Source organism: Centrocercus urophasianus, unplaced genomic scaffold, assembly GCF_019232065.1.
Source record: "Centrocercus urophasianus isolate 14NV4802_14NV808 unplaced genomic scaffold, USGS_Curo_1.0 seq_11, whole genome shotgun sequence".
Classification (NCBI taxonomy): Eukaryota; Metazoa; Chordata; class Aves; order Galliformes; family Phasianidae; genus Centrocercus; species Centrocercus urophasianus.
Window position 1 is genome coordinate 7,226,148 of NW_024884253.1, and position 17,137 is coordinate 7,243,284.

Here is a 17,137-nt window from a genome sequence, read left to right on the forward strand (position 1 = left end):
CAAAAATTACATTGATCAAAAAGACATATTTCTCATCTGTAATTTGTTCATACCAAACAAAAGGAAGAAAACTCTGACTGTGTGTCTTTAACTTTTTGCTGGAACAATTTCCACAGATTTATGTTCCCGGCAAAGTTTTCAGATGTCAGACCATGTTCTGGTATCCAGGATTTGTCCGTTCCTCAGCAGCCTCTGAACAAAATTACTGATGAAATAAATGACAGTAACTTCAGGCACTGAAACGAACCATCTGGTGGAGATGAGATGAACAGATGTGCTTTCACTGCCACTGCCTCCAGACACATACTTAAGAACTTCACTGCCATATAGCTCCTTGTTCACCTGCTTATTAACAATGTGACATTTCTGTTCCTGAAGCACCTCATGCTAGACCTTGTGTAGAACCAGACATTGTAGTCTCAAAGCACTAATACCCTGGTGCATCGGCTTGGGAAGAAAATGGAGCATGGAGCTGAGTCCTATGGAACTGAGACAAACAACGGCTCCCTTTTGGGACGTGGAGTTGTACTGACAGCCATTGCACGTCCAGAGAAGGGCAATGAAGCTGTGAGGGGTCTGGAGTACAAGTCTTATGGAGAGCAACTGAGGGAGCTGGGATTGTTCAGTCTGGAGAAGTGGAGGCTTGGGGGAGACTTTATTGCTCTCTACAACTCGCTGAGAGGAGGTTGTGGTGAGGCAGGATTGGCCTCATTTCTCAAGTAGCTAGTGATAGGATGAGAGGGAATGGCTAAGTTGAACCAGGGGACGTTCAGTTTCAATATGAGGAAGAATTTATTCTCAGAAAGAGTGGTGATGCATTGGAACAGGCTGCCCTGGAGGTGCTCAAGAAAAGAGTGGATGTGGCACTGAAGGACGTGGCTAAAGTGGTCACAGGCATGGGTTGATGGTTGGACTAGACAATCTTAGTGGCCTTTCCATCCTTAATGACTCTATGACTCTATGAGAAAAAAAGTAATAGAAAAAAGAGAAACCAGGATCTTTCAAGTGTTACATCTATACAGTAATTATCAAAACAACCCTCTTCCTAAACTTATGAGAGCAGATCTTACCCTTTCCTACTGTGTCTATTAAACAGGCCATATCTGATCAAAGTTTCTGAAATCAAATTTAGCAGTAATATGAATTAAGGAATACATCCATATTGTCACTGGAAGGGTACCCTGAACTCACCCAGACCCACATTTGTTACATTCACATTTCCTCTGCAGAAATCTGGAGTAGTCATTCAGTGAGCAGAATCCCTTTGTATCTCTTTCTAGTTGAATAAGCAGCATTGTGATGTAGCTGGAGCTGCGCTGAGATGGTATCCACACTGTGGTTTCTTGACTGCAGTTGACTTTGGTGCTGTGTGGGCTGGTAAACAGAATTGTGTGATAGAATGCAATTTTCTACAGTTAATGACAATCTGTCTGTCCTGCTGAAAACAAGCACTCAGAAGGTGCAAATTACCAAGTGAAAAGGCAACATTTCAGAATAACAGAAACCATGCATTTGAGACCATCATTCAGAGAGAATATCTGCACTCAGGACGTTTGTTCAACTGCAAGCCAAGTAGAAAATACTATTAAAAAAGTGAGCTCCTTACACTGTCCAGATTTCTGTTGTCTTCAACAGGAAGAGCCTGTAGGTTGTGCTTGCCCCAGAGATGCCACCTGAGAACTGGGATATGTGCACAGTGAAGGTTTTTGCTGGGCCTGCTGTTTTTGGAAAGCCATCAGGGAGCTGCTCGTCAGAGATAGATTCTGATGAGAAGGGAAATTGGCCATAGTTGGGTCATGATAGAGATAGCTGGGCAGGGAGAGAGTGATTGGGTTAAATTCCTTGAAATTAAAACACATCAGGCACTTTCAGTTGATCCTCTGTGCAGCTGGGTGTTCAGAAGTCAGACACAGCACTGAGATAATACCTTAGGACTGCTTCCTATCCATCAGATAGAGCTCCCACTGAAATTAATAGGACTCTGCCTGCGTAGGTCTACTGTATCTGCTTAGCAGACCATGCACAGTGATAGCCTGAAAACCAATATCTCCATATCAGTTTGTGTGATTCTTCATATGTTATGGTCCTGACCAAAACTGGTGCTGATTTTGTTCCAGCAATCAGTCATTCTCCTATTTTACCAATAATAATGGAATACTATGGAGAAAAAAGATTCTGGCATTCAAGACACCCAAAGCAAAGATGTCTCTTACCTATCTCCACTAGAAGGAATTGCAATAGGTCCGTTTATGTCAAATATAGATGAATATTCAAAGATTTCTCTCATATGTGGCAACCCCTTTCCCTTATGTTATTCTTTCAGTCAGAGTCACAGAATGACACAATCACAGAGTGGCCTGGGTTGGAAGGTACCTCAAGGATCATGTATCTCCAACCCCCCCCACCACAGGCAGAGCCACCAACCTTCACATTTAATACTAGACCAGGCTGCCCAATCATGCCATGTGACCATTCTATTTCTGGATAAATTAGAAGCATTGAATAAATATTTCCAGGGAGGGAGAGTCAACAACCTCCCTGGACAGCCTGTTCCAGTGCTCCGTCACCCTCACTGTGAAGAAGCTCTTATGCGCATTTGTGCACAATTTCCTATGCTTCCAGTTTATGGCCATTTCTCCTTGTCCTGTCCCCACAGACCACTGAAAAAAGGTTGGCCATCTCCCTTTGACTCCCACACTACAGGTATTTATAAACATTAATCAGATCACCTCTGAGTCTCCTTTTCTCAAGGCTGAACAGACCCAGGTTTCTCAGCCTTTCCTCATAGGAGAGATGCTCCAGGCTCTTATCATCTCTTTGGTTCCCCACTGGACACTCTCTAGGAGACCCCTCTGTTTTTTGTACCAGGGAGCTCAGAACTGCAAACATGATTTCTTCAGGTCTAAAGACCAAAATGAAACTTGATGGGACGTCCTTACAAAAGCAGGCACAAACTGCACCTCCTAGTAACTCTAGAATATCTCCATTTGCTCTTGAATCCACAGCATGATCAGACTTGAAGTCCTTTCATTTTAATTCATTATTTCCATGGTAGCAGAAAGTGTCTGACTGATAAATTCACTTAGACACTGTATTCTATTAGACACAATGTGAAAGCCAAAAACTATGTGAAAATAAATAGAAAAATAATTCCAGCTAGTAACAATTCCACAACATATTCCTCAGAGTTGTCAGTTGCAGCAATGAGAGTTCAAACATGGGGATTTCAGGTTGACCCTGTGATGTCCCAGCACCTGGAGGTGAGATCTCGCCTTGCTTTCCTTCACTGACAGTCAGGAGGGAAAGTGAGAAATTCCACACGGCTAAAGGAAAGTCACAAAACATGAGATGGGATGAGGGAATATGAAAGACCCATGAAGACCCATCTTTCTTTGTTTGCTTTCCTTCCCTGAATAGCCGTGTTATTTTTTTTTCAGGCCCTTTGACTTTTAATGTTGTAATGCTGTCCTGTCTCTTGGGCCTGAAAGTGAATTGTGATAAGGCAGATCCAATAGCCTGAAAAGGTTAAGTGTGCCCTGCTCAGTGGGTTGAGAAATAAGAGTTTGAGACAAGTGTTTTTTCAAGAAAGTCACGGACTAAGATAGTCTGAGATCAGAAGGACCCAGAGTCCAAGGTTTGGAGCTACTGATAGACAAGACCCATAAAATGCATAAACCTTGATGGCTGAAAGCCTTCCTCCTATCTCAAAGACAAGGCATATGTGAAACGATGGAACAAAATTATGAATGTACACATGCTTTCTATACTGTGCCATGGACCATGGGAGTCAGCATGAGTGAATTATGGATGCCCTTTTGATTGGTTTGAGATACTCTTTTAATGGCATTGAGACACTGTGAAGATACATTTTATTGATTTCTTTTGTCTGTGTGATAATTTATATAGGTAAAGATTTATTGTCTTTTTAATATTCTGTTTTTTTTTCCATGGATCTAGTATGTAGTGGAGCTAGTGGCATCTGGCAGTTTGTCTCCCGCTGCCTTGGATAGCCCAGGAGGCCATCCAGTGCTTTAGTGATAATTGAGTGGTGGAGCTTTGAGAGAGGAGAGGTGACACAGGTGATTAAACAGAATCATTAAGGCTGGGAAGACCACTTAGACCTAATCTAACCATCAACCCATCATAACCATGCTCACCATCATAACCATGTCCCTCAATGCCACATCCACACATTTCTGGAACACCTCCAGGGATGGTGACTCCACCACCTCCCTGGGCATCCTGTGCCAATGTCTCACCACTCTTTCAGAGAAGAATTTTTTTCTACTATCTGACCCAAATCTTCCCAGGCAGAACTTAAAGCCATTATCTCTTGTCCTATTTCTATGGACTGGTTTCCACTTCTGGGTTTTCTGCCAATTCAAAGCTGCTGCAGTTGACATCCAGGGAACATCCAACCTGTTTTCTCTCAGACCAGCAGACCTGAAGTCTCTTTCTCATATGAGCATCTTTTCTATGGAGGTATTTAATACACACACACATATATACATGCATATATATATATATATATCTTTTAAGAAGTTCTTCCTATTTCCTCCTATTTCACCAAGATAAAAGTCAAGTCCAAAAGCTGGCCACTTGCTAGTTGTAGAGCCAGAGCAATTTCCAAGGCAATCAGTGAAATCACCATAGAAAATGTACAAAGAGGGAGAAAAGGACAGGCCTACAAATGGATGGGCTTTAATGCCTTGAGATCAGCACCAGCCCCACAGCTCCTCAGTCCCTGAGCAAGTGCTAATACAGGCTCTGGTTTTCAGCTGCACCTTCTTGCTGCAGAGAAAAAACAGCTTGAGGCAGCAGCAGCTAATTTCATCAGGCTTATCTGCAGTGTGGGGAAGGAAGAGCTGGCTGTCATAGCTACCTTTTTTTTTTCCTGCACAGCTGTAAGGTTTCATGAGCATCTCTTTCTTGCTTCCATGGGCAATTTTGAGGAGCAGATGTTGATGTCAGTCTCCCCAATAAGACTTTTGTGTGCTCTTTTGCCTGGCCTGGTTTCTTGGAGGTCACACAGAAGGAAGCCAGAAGGTGACATTTTGATCACTTGGACCATCTGCAGATCACAGATTGTAACTTTGGCTTAAAATAGGTCATAGCTTTTTAAAATAAAGATCAAACCTGCAACTATGACTTAAGACGAAGGCTGGGAGTATTTTGTGCATGACTGCAGGATGTTCCACTGATAGACTGTTGGGCTTCATTTTGTTTCATTTCATTTTAGCAGGCAGGAGCAATAGCCACAGCTTATATTTCCTCAATGCTAAGCATTAAAAACCCTAAATAATAATAATAATAAAAGCCCTAAAAAAAAAAAAAAAAAAAAAAAAGATATTTAGTTATGTTTAACTGTAAAGAAGGAGGAGAAGATGGATGCAAAGAGATGAGAGAAGAAACGTGAGCATATCTTTTCTGTCAAACACTGAAATTGTGATACACAAGCTATGCTGAGAGTTATAACAATGACACTGCAGCAGCACAGAAACCAGTCCCCATGGAGCTTCAGGATCTTTTTTATGGCTGGATTGCTCCTACTGCATGAATGAGCTGTGTATCAGTGCTATTCTGTGCTTACAGTCTCACTTGTCATTGATCACAGAATCATAGAACCCTTAGACTTGGAAGGGACCTCTGAAGGCCATCAAGTCCAAATCCTCTGCACTGAACAAGGACACCTACAGCTACATCAGGTTGTCCATGGCCCAATCCAGCCTCGCCATGAAAGTCTCCAGGATGGGGCAACAACCACAGCACTGGGCAACCTGTTCCAGTGCCTCACCACCCTCACTGTAAAAGACTTTTTTATATCTAACCTAAATCTACCCTTTTGATCTTGAAATCATTTCCCCTTGTCCTATCACCACAGACCCTGCTAAAGAGTGTCTTTCTTGTAGCTCTCCTTTAGATACTGAAAGGCCTCTATCAGGTCACCTCACAGCCTTCTTTTCTCCACTCTGATCTATAGATGCTTCCAGATGCAGACAGGTATGTTGGTTCATTTTGTGGACATACTGATGGTGATTTATAACATTTAAAAAGGACCATGAGGTAGGCTGATGGTTTTGTGTGTGGATGGAGACTTCATTGAAGCCTTTGGAAATGAGAACATGAGAGTGCTTGATGCAGCGTCTATCGAGGGTTGAGTGGAGGTTGGTGTTAGAAAGCAGCCAAAAATGGGATTAGATCTTTGCACTCTCTGTGAAAAAAGAGATGCCCTAAAACACCGCAAATCTGTCAGAAGGATAGAAAGAGAAGGACAAAAATACTCAATGCCATCAACACAGTGCTGACAGTGAAACTGAGATCCCACTTACCTCTGCAGTTAGATATCTTCACCCTCCATGTACTGTGTCTTGCTCTATCTGGGATTGCTAGGTCAGGAGGTCTTCATCTCAGAGAATGATCCCAATGGTTCTGCTCTTCAGCACCTTTCTCAGAGCACATCCTACTGAAATAGGACGTGTCATTTTAATGACAGTTGCAGTCATTCTACAGACAGTTTGACTGTCCTCACACCAGGATACCCCATTTTACTGAGTACTAGTTTCTCACCCCTTTGCTCGTGGGCACTTTTGGCCTGTGCACCAGCAAGGTTTTTACAGAGTAACTGAATTTTCCTGAATTTATATTTGCATTTTTCCTCTTGTAAACATGATCCAGATGTTCCAGATGAAAGTACATATGAGTCTATTAAAACATAATGTCTGTGTGTGTGGTTTACCAAGCGGTCCTGTGCTTTGTCATTCATAATAATAATTCAGCTGATCTATGAATAAGCGAAGAGACAGCAGTGTTATCTTGACCAGCAGATGTCTTGTTTTCTTGTACTTTCTGATTGCCACCTATCTGACTGAACGAAGCTTTCTGACAAAGGCCAGCATGACCCACAGGAGATGTTTATCAGTGGTCCCTCTGCACTCCCCCAGCAGAGCCTGTTGCAGCTTTCTGGATGCATGCTGCAGTTCAGCAGAACCACTTGCTTTTGATTATTACAAAACCCTCCAGTGTCAGCCAAGGAGGTGGATATCAAACTTGTGTGCATTGAGTGCTGCCAGCAACACATCATAAATAATAGTAATGGAGTGTAATTGCTCATCAAACCAAATCATAGCCTGGAGTGCTCCATCTGTCCATGCTCCCTTTGAAGTTGATGGCGGCTTGTGCCAGCAGGTGTGCAATTGGACTAGGGCAGCAGCGCCATCAATGAGATTTTCAGCAGCACCACTACAGGATCTGATGCAGAGCCACATGAAACCTCTGGGTGTCTTTGCACTGAGATGGAAGGCTTTAGCTAACTGCCCTTTGCTAAACCTCTTCCCAGTCAGTATGCTTGTGTGCAACAGAAGGAGCAGGGAGGGGAAAATTCCTGACCCTAAGCAACGATGTTTTAAGTTTTGAAAGGAGACGGAAACTCAACCAAACATGGTCCTAATAGCGAGTTTGCATTGAGGTAATTTGGATCTTGGAGATGTCTGAGATCCTTTGGAGGATGCCTCTGAAAGAAAAACAAAACAAAACAGCCTTTTTAATTGGGACAGAAAAGTGTTGTGTCTCTAGCATAAGGCCTACAGAAGCCAAACAGGCTGGTGAGCTTGCCCATCAGTCACCCATTGCTATCTGACATTCGTACAGCCCTTGGCTAATGAAAATAATTTACTGTACCCTCAGGAAAATAACTCACAGTCCCCATTTCACGCTGAACATTCACTGTTGTGGTTCAAAACTGTGATTAACTGGTTGGCCATAAATTTCCTTCCCTTCCCCCTTTGCCTCTCACTTCTCCCTGTGTAAAGCTGGGTTAAGGCATAGCAGGTTGTGTGATGTAAGTGCTCTATTCTTCATGCCCCACACATCCTCAGTAATGCTGATAGCTCCGCTGTGGCTTTGGGAAATATCATCACTATTGTACTGAGATGGAACAGGAGCTGGAGAGAGATAAATGGCACAGTTAGCAAAACTTCCTTACCTCCCACAACCCTCGTTGGTAATATGGCTGCAAATGATATTCAGATGATGCCGATAGATGTTAGAGCAGGTGTGAAGAAGTGTGGTCTCTCCATCTCCAGATGTCTTTCCGTGTGTTTTCCCTCCAGCTCTGGGAAATAGAAGGACAGCTCTGAGCAGAAATCTTTTGGGAAGCAGTGCGGGAGCTGTTCAAGTAGGTGGCAAATCTGTTTCCCTGTGTGTCTGGAAGGGCTTTTGGGTTTGTTGGCATCTCTTCAGGAGATACCAGGAAAACTCCCCCAGGTGGGGGAGGAGGACTTCTCATGGAAACAACATGCAATCTGTAAGGCTTTGTCTCTTTAATTTAATTATTATTAGCTGTCAAGGAGGAAGGATTAGATTGGACCCTTTGTATCCCACCAAGGTGCAGCCATGTGAATACTCAGCTCTGCGGGGAGGTTTTCACTGACGAGCTTTAAGAGAAAAAGGGGATTCTGCTGCGGTGTTGTGGCAGAAATCCCAGGGCAACAGTGCTGCAGGAGCACAAAGCAGATATTGGCTTCCTTGCAGTCAGGAAACCGAAAGAGCTGACGATCCCATCCCTTGTGGATTTGGGTCCTGCTACTGATGTCTCAGGGCAGGGGCTGTAGCTCTACTCGGCTCTGCTCCCGCATAGAGCCATTCACTTTGGCGACTGCTTTGAGGACCACAGCCCTTGTTACGGTAGTAGAACCAGCATCCCCCGCAGGAGAGCCGTGCCGAAACCCGAAGCCCGGCTCGGCTGGAGGATGCACGGCCGCCCTGCCCCCAAACCCCTTCCCCGGGTGGAAGCTCGTCTCGTCTCCGAGCGAGCCGCGTCGGCGAGGCAAAGCCCGCAGCCTCCTCTCCCGGCATCCTTCATCCCCATCCTCCCCTCCTTCCTGCTCCGGCGGCGAAAGCAAACCCCCGCGGGGGGCCGGGGATGCCCTTCCCTTTCCCTCCCTCCCCTCCAGCCGCAGCGAGGCGGGGTGGGCTGTGATGCTGCGGGGGTTCCCCGGGTGTTCGGAGGGGGCTCCCCTCCCGCCGGCTGCCGGGATCTCCCCGCTCGGCGGCCCCAGCAGGGGGCTGGCAGCCGGGGGTGGGAGGGGGGGAGGGGACGATAGGGACAGCCCCGCGGCCCCACGCAGCCGACTACAGACACCCGGGGCTGGGGGAGCGGGGGGAGGGCGCTGGGCTATTTGCTGCCTGCATACAATGGGCCACTCCCTAACGTGAGGGCTCGGGGAAAGGGGGGGTGAGGGGTTGGGGGGGGGGGGGGGGGGAGAAGGGAGGAGCTGGGAGGAGGAGGAAGAAGAGAGGGCGGGGGGGGTGGAGGGGGGGAGGAAGGGGCTCGGGCATCGGGCTGGTAAATAAACTCCGCGATGATTTCCCTGCCTTGCGCCGGCCCAGGTGCTGCTGCCCGCCGGTGGGAATGACCTGAGGGGGATGTGATCACCTCCCCCCACCCCATTTGCTGTCCCCCTTTCCCCCCGTATTATAAGTATATATATATATACATATATATACTCCCATGTATATATATATATAAATCCGTAAAGAAATCCTTGTCGGAGGGGGGGGGGGGGAGGGGCGGGGAGCTCAGATCATGGCCTTGGGGCTCCCGGGGCTGCCGCCGCCGATCTGCAGCTTGCCTCCGGGGCCCGGCGCCCACCATGGGGCTGAAGGCGCGGCGCGGCGCGGCGGGCGGTAGCGGGGCCGGAGGGGCGGCGGAGGGGCGGCGGGCTGCGGGCGGCGGCGGAGGGGACCCCGAGCAGGGCTCGCTCGCCCTGGGCTCCGGAGCCGATCGCGACGGGACGCTGCTGCTGGAAGGCGGTGGGAAGGAGGAGGGCGGCAAGCGGAGCCCTCCGGGGTTGGGGCTGTTGGCGAAGACCCCCTTGAGCCGCCCGGTGAAGAGGAACCACGCCAAGTATCGCCGGATCCAAACTTTGATCTACGACGCCCTGGAACGACCCCGAGGCTGGGCGCTGCTCTACCACGGCTTCGTGTGAGTAACGCGGAGCGGGGCTGCCCGGGGGGATGCGCCGTTTCGCTTTATCATTCCCGACCGGGGGGACTTTTGTGGTTCTGTCGTTCTTCGACTCGCTCCCAGCAGCGGGGGAGACGGCAAGGAGCTTATTATGGGATGTGCTTATGTTTATTTATTTATTTATTTTATTATTTTAATGTTTTTCTATCATCGGGTGTTCCAAAATGAGCATCTCGTAAGGCTCGGGCTCCCTCTGGCATGTCCCCCGCGTCGCTGTGCTCAAACGTGTGCCACTTACACCCGGCTGTAGTGACCGAGCTGTGAACGGTTTTAAGGCGCAGAGTGCTTAAGAGGACACTGCCGGCTTCAGTTCAGCGTAGAGCATTACATGTGGATGAAGTCGGTTTTCTAAACCCCGGGTGAACCGGCTCTTAAAAAGTGCCAGATGAAATCCGTGGGGTTTTGGTCCGGTAAGCATCACCCTACGGTGCACGAAACCCGAGCATTGCAGCACTGTCTGCCAGAAAGTTAAGCCAACCGCCAGCAAACGGATAGAGCAAACTCATCTCCTGGCCCAAAGGGGATGAGTCAGGCACTGCTGTTTTGCCTTCCTAAAAAATCGGATCCCTTAAGCTTTCATAAAAATATAGGAAAATAAGTCTGCTTACAGCACACGGTGAATTTGGCACAGACCTATTCATATTAAAGTGTTCTTTAGTTGTGAATGTATGTGAAAACCCAAGGGACTACCAGTGGTCAGAGTGGTACTGCTGTTCTTTAAGGCTGTAACATACACAGGGTTCTATGTGATAGAGGATTTAACCGTGATTTCTGAAATTGGTTTGTTTGCCAAAGACAAACAAAGTGCTGTAGGCTGTTTGGGCTGAGAGCCTGGAGCTAGATCTGTAGAAGCCCTCCTCACTGGTGCTGTCTTGCATTTGCGAATAAACACCTTGAGTACAGGGCTGGAATTTTACCTTCAGGCAAATTTCTCGTGGATGTTTGCAGGGATTTAGCCCCGGGCAAGGAGCAAAAGGCAGCACTACTAATGTGCTGCTATGTACCACTCACCTATTGCTGCCCCCTTCTTTTTAGTGTTTTCATAAAGTGTGTCTTGGGACAAAGGTTCTTGCTTTCCAGCTGGATTTCTATGAAAATGTGGACTGCTGTCACATTTTTTCCCTATTCTTTAACCCCTTTTTGCTTTAGGAAAAACTGAAATACCAGACAGGACGAGGCAACGTTTGAGGCTGGGGAAAGATGCTGTGGTGGGGGAGGCTCTTTGGTAACAAGCTTGCTGTAGGGTTGTGCTCAGCATTACATAACACTGCTCCTGCTTTGGATGAGCTGCATCTGGATGGATTTGCACCCCAGCTCATCCTGCATGGTCAGCCCGTGCAGGCTGCATAAACAAGGCATTAGAACACACCAGAGCCTTATGAGAATTTGGCATCTCTTTTTGTGGACAGCTGTGGCAGCTGGGTCAAATCCACACCCAGGCTCCTGTCTGGATAGAAATAAAAGGATGGTGGATGGGTCTAGAGAGGTTCAGGTGAGCTGACTGGCTTTTAAAGTGTATAAAAAATCTCAAGCTACAACATGCATTGTAGCCAGCTCTCTAGGTGTGAGATTACCCTTAAGATCCTTACGCAGTGTGGATTGTAGCACAGTCAAAATGCTAATGGTTTGGAAAGGTTTGCTCCTTCTTAGGAATGGACCCAATGTTTTACATGGCCAGCTGCTCCTTGGTGACACATAGTGCTGCAAAACACCAAGACGTGAGACTGATATGCTCAGTCTCATCTCCTTTTAAACTCAGTAGAAGGTGTGGATTCCTACTTTGCTGTAGGATCAAATCCTACTGAGTGATGGAAGAGTGTGCTGAGACCTTCCTGTGACTGGAGAGCAATGACCTGCTTGAGAGCAGGAGCAGAGCATCAGGGAAGCAGTACTCCATGCTGACATTCGAAGTCTTTGTTCTTTTTTTCAGATGAGTTGTCTTTTAACCTTTTTTCCTTCTGAAATGGAGTCCCTCTCAGGTTCGAGGTGCTGTAGTGACACTGTGTGGTGCTGTCCTGCAGTCTCGGCTGCTTTTCACATGAGAACATTTTACGGTCTCTCTTGGGCTGGTGAGAGATTGCTGACTTTTCTGCAAAATCTACAAATCTGCCATTTTGCTTATGAATAAAAGCTCCATTTATCCTAATAAAACACTATGTACCACCTCATTCAGAGTAACTTTTTAATAAATACCAGCATTTTTGCAATACAATGAAATCAAGAATAAGGTGATTGCTTTCATATCTGTAAAAGTGAAGATGAAAAGGGATTGCAGCATCTATAGGTGAGATGGATTCTTTATAAACCCAAGGTATTTAGGGAAGAACTAATGCAAATGCTTCAGTGCTCTGTATCTGAGGATTTAGGAGATGAGAAGCTGCTGATGGAAGAGGGTCACATCTTTCTGGACACACCAAGAAACTTGTGTGGAAGCAGGAAGAGGCCTTGCAAACATTTCTGCACAAGTTTTGGATTCCAGAACTTTTAAAAGAGTACTGCAGATGGGATTCCATTGAATTGTACAGCTTTGCCCATATGGCTGGAAAGGGCTCATGATACTTCACATGTTTCGTTGTTCCAATGTGCACATAAATAAGGTTTGGCACAGCCTCTGTTGTAAACACTTTGCTTTAGACGTGGTTGGATCTACTGAAATAATTGAATCTATTGAATCAGATACAAACACATGATTAGACTATCCAGGCCTTGGGGGCAAATATACAGGGGAAAAAGGAGTAATTCTTGATGGCATTTCAATGTTCAGCTTTCACTGGCAGTGATTTACAGAAATGATAGGAGATGATTTTCTTGTGATTCTTCCTCATTTCTTGTTCTTTACATCCGAGTTTGTCCCAGGTTCTGCTTATAGCAAAGAAAAATGTGATTTGCTCCCAAAGAAGCTGACTGTTGCCTTCACCTTTTGAAAACATCTGAACATGTATTCCCTAGGCAGAATTTACCTAATGTGTGTTAAGATCGTCTCCGCCAGGACATCAGTATTGTTGCACTTCATGACAATATGGTAAAATGGCAATGGGGTAGCTTGTAAGAGAAAATATGAACTTTCCTATGAAAAAAAATTACCTCTGTAGAGCTGAACTCCTGAATATTTACAGTGAGAAATAAACAGATAATTACATATACATTAAAAAAAAAAAAAAACGAACAAACCAACAAAATAAACAAACAATCCTGTTTTAATCTTTGAGATGTTTTATTTGGAAATGGCTCCTGAGGGTTGAAGGTCAGGCTTCAGTCTCTCCCTGCTCTTTTACGAACTACTGTCCCTGTAGTTGTAACTACAACTCCCCTGATGCACTGTGTGTGTTGAGCAGTGCAATATGTGGCAGGAATCCCCTGCTGCTAGGCCTCATGGGATGAGTGGTTTGGCCAGGGAGACCAACCCGAGCGCTGCTCATAAAACATCCAAACGCTTTCTTTATGCACAGGAGCATAAATGAATTGACTTGAAAGCAAGTAAGATTTTGATTTTCCAGATTGTTTTTAATTGCAAGTGCAAAGAATGTGTTGGATAACAGAAACACTCCAGAAAAGAAACAAAATGCAGCTCAGCTCAAATTTGCAGTGGCAGTTTCTGGTAAATTTTCAACCTGCCTTAACGAAAAGTCTGAAGGAGAGGTAGCTGGGAGATATTCTTATTTTCATACCATCCCTTGAGACATCTGCAGCCTTCACTTTCATAGAAAAATAGGACCAGGAAAAGGCTTGGGACTTCATTTTCTTTTTTTTTTTTTTTTTTTTTTTTTTTAAGAATTGTGCAACATTGGTTGCTCTGTGCTGGTGTAGATCACCACAGCCTTCCTGCTGAAGGGAGAAGAAAATGATAGGGAATGCTTGAGCGCCTATTTGCCATCCAGCTATCTTTCAATAGCACTTAGCATCTGGAACAAGAAGAGAAGGCTGAGGCACATGGGCTGTCAGATCATCAGTATTTCATGGAAGCACCAAAATGCACCTTTTGCAGGACTGAGCCTGGGTGGGTTGTTTATGGAAAACAGCACTGAGGGACTTAAGAATCATAGAATCATTAAGATTGGAAAGACCGTTAAGATCACCTAGTCCAACCATCACCACCATGCCCACTAAATCACATCCCCCAGTGCCACATCTACACATTTCTTGGAAACCTCCAGGAATGGTGACTCCACCACCTCCCTGGGCAGCCTGTGCCAATACCTCATCATCCTTTCTGAGAAGAAGTTTTTCCAAATACTTAACCTGAACCTCCCCTGGTGCAACTTAAAACCTTTCCCTCTCATCCTACTGCTCTTAGCTGCAAGATGAGACCCACCCCCCCATTGCCACAACCTCCTTTCAGGGAGTTGTAGAGAGCAATAAGGTCTCCCCTGAGTCTCCTCCAGACCAAACCAATTCCCTCAGCTGCTCCCATAAGACCTGTACTCCAAACCTTTCATGGCTTTGCTACCCTTCTCTGCTCCAGTGTTTCAATGTCTTTCCTGTAGTGAGAGACTGAAAACTGAACACAGTACTCAAGGTGCAGCAGCCTCACCAATGCCCAGTACAGAGGGACACGCTGATATCTGGGGACTTTCCTCTTTGGCCTTAGGGAGGTGTGCTGAACTACCAACCTGTGCCAGAGGTCTGGGTGATTTGCAACAGGGTTGGGTTAAGGAAAAGGATAAATGTGAACCCTTCCTTGGCCTCTTTGGCAAGGACTTTTCTCTAAGTGAATCCCTGGAGCAGGAGAGCAAGCTGGTCCGTTAGTAAATGCCCTTTGCTTATCCATTCACCAGTGTGAACTCCATTTTAATTATTTATGCTAATCCATCGTAATGCACGGATAAATATTCTGCAGTATACTTTGTAAAATATAATGAAGTCTCAGTTGTTGTAGACCTCTCTGAACACCCTTACTGGTGTGGCTCTGCTGAGGACTGTTAGTTCACTCAGTCCGGCATGTTGAATGGTGCTATGGGTGCTCAGTGCTGGTTTAAGCATCCAAAATCACTCAAAACTGCAGATCTGGCTTAACGAGGGGGAAATGAGTGTTTTCAGCTCACTGTCACCTGCAGCCTTGTAAATTCTCATCAGGGCTTCATGTCAGCACAGTCTTGCTGTGAAGCAGTACTGCCAGGGGTCAGTCAGCCTGTTTGCTTGGTGTTTCCATGGCTACGCCATGAATTTGCTGAGTTTTGGGACTGCTGAGGTCTGTTAAGAAAGGCACGAGGGAGTGTAGTGCAGATGTGCTCCTCTGTGTCCCTTAACCCCCAAGGATGAGGTTCCTCAGTGTCTGTATGGGCTAGCTTGGAAGAAGTGAAGTGTCGGTGTGGCCTTATTTGGGCAGGTGGTGAGATCAGATGTGTCCAGTGATGCACTGGTGAGCATCTGCACTACCAGCAACAGCAAAGCCCCTTGCCATCACCTCCACCAGCAACGAGCTCCTTAAAAGTCAGAGACTTTGCTGTAACTTCTATAGAACTGAGCTGTCCCAAATGTCCTCATTTTGACCAAAGGTGATACGGCAAAGAATCATAGAATCATAGAGTGGCTTGAGTTAGAAAGAAAATTAAAGCCCATCCAGTTCCTGCCATGGGCAGGGTTGCCACCTACCAGATCATTCTGTCCATGGTTCCAGCAGGCCCTGCTTTTCCCACACGACACATCAGAGGCTAGTTAGTCACCTGGCATCTCCTTGTTCTTTGGAGTTCTTCATCTTCAAACATCACTTGACTAAATATTCCATATTCATAGATTAAGCCAAGGTACAAAATTGTGCACTGCTGTGTGTGCAGGGTCAAGTGATGACAATGCACATTCAAAGACAAGGCCTAGATGTGAGTAGTTCGAATCTAATTAAACAACTCTAAGAAACTTTCCAAGCAAAATCTGTCAAATAAGTTTTAAGATAATTTATATGTTGGTTTAAAGTATAATTGATCACTGACCTTAGGCATAGCAAAGTAGCTGGGTGCTTGGACACTACTATGATCAGCCTTCTATGGTATAGAAAAATAATTATGTTTATTATTGTATTTAATAATGCTATATTCCCTTCTTATGCGTGGAACTTTACAGAAGGAATGGAGCCATGGAGACATTGCCTCTGCTATTGCTTCTGACAAATGCTTTATTAAAATTGATTTCTTGAATATTAATAGCTTTACAAGGAATATGGTTCACAAGAGCTGTTACGTATAAGCCTCCTCCTGTCTTAGGGTGATAACTGGGAAACTTAGCATTTTCTGTGAAGGGAGGGATATGCCCAGGGATATTTAGGTTCCTGGTAACCTACTTTGGAAAGAAGCACTCTGGGAGAACTTTCAGGCTGGTGATGAGTAAATTGCCTTTTCCAGCCTTAAGCGAGTAAACTACTTAAGAAGTGTTTAACTTGGAGCAAATGAAAGGTCCCACAGAAGTCAGGAGAAACCTACCTACAGTGACACTGAGGAGTATAACTGAGAATCCACTGGGTGGAAAGCAACACCAGCTATCATCATCTTTTGCATAACCAACCCACTGCCTTGCTTGGGTGTGGTAAGATCCTATTAAGCAACACTTCTCCACAGGATTCATCCCATACCTTAAGTATGGGATGTTAAGTACCTGTTAAGTACCTGTAAGTTAAGTACCTGTAACCTTTGGTTACAGTCACCAGGACAGCACCTTGACCTTAGAGGTGCTGATTCTTCCTGGTTTGTGGGTAGGTTTTATAAACCACTCTGAAGTTGAGTTGCATATCTCCAACACTGCTAAATCTCCGTTTGGAAAGGTGCTGAGACCCTGACATTAGTGTCATTGTGTGTCTCTTTATGCCCCTTCTGCAAACACTGATCTTGTCACAGTCTTTCCTAATTTCTTTCTTCTATATTGCTGGTGTATGGCAGTCTATTGTATTCAGTGACAGTGGAGAAATCCTAATCCTGTCTGTGTTAACTGTTGCCTTTTGCTTCTTTTGTCTTTCTAGACTCAATCCAGATACTTGCATTTCATTGGTCCATCACATTTTCAGGGTTGTTGCTGAGAACTGTGCAGATGTGTTGTGTATTCCTTTGCCAAGCTGTATTAGTTTGCATTGTTTTTAATCTCAGATGCTTTTCAAATTTATTTCCTTCTGTCTTCACTGGTGTTTTG

The 17,137-nt window shown here is 45.5% G+C and overlaps 1 protein-coding gene across 3 annotated transcripts in view; it reads left to right on the plus strand.

Moving 5' to 3' along the window:
• The first annotated feature begins 9,650 nt into the window (after positions 1-9,650).
• Positions 9,651-17,137, plus strand: part of KCNQ3 (potassium voltage-gated channel subfamily Q member 3) — a 192,295-nt gene continuing 184,808 nt past the window's right edge. For all 3 annotated transcript variants that reach the window (XM_042809007.1, XM_042809008.1, XM_042809009.1), the window contains exon 1: positions 9,651-9,982. In XM_042809007.1, the coding sequence (XP_042664941.1) occupies positions 9,651-9,982 (332 nt within the window). The remainder of the gene's footprint in view (positions 9,983-17,137) is intronic.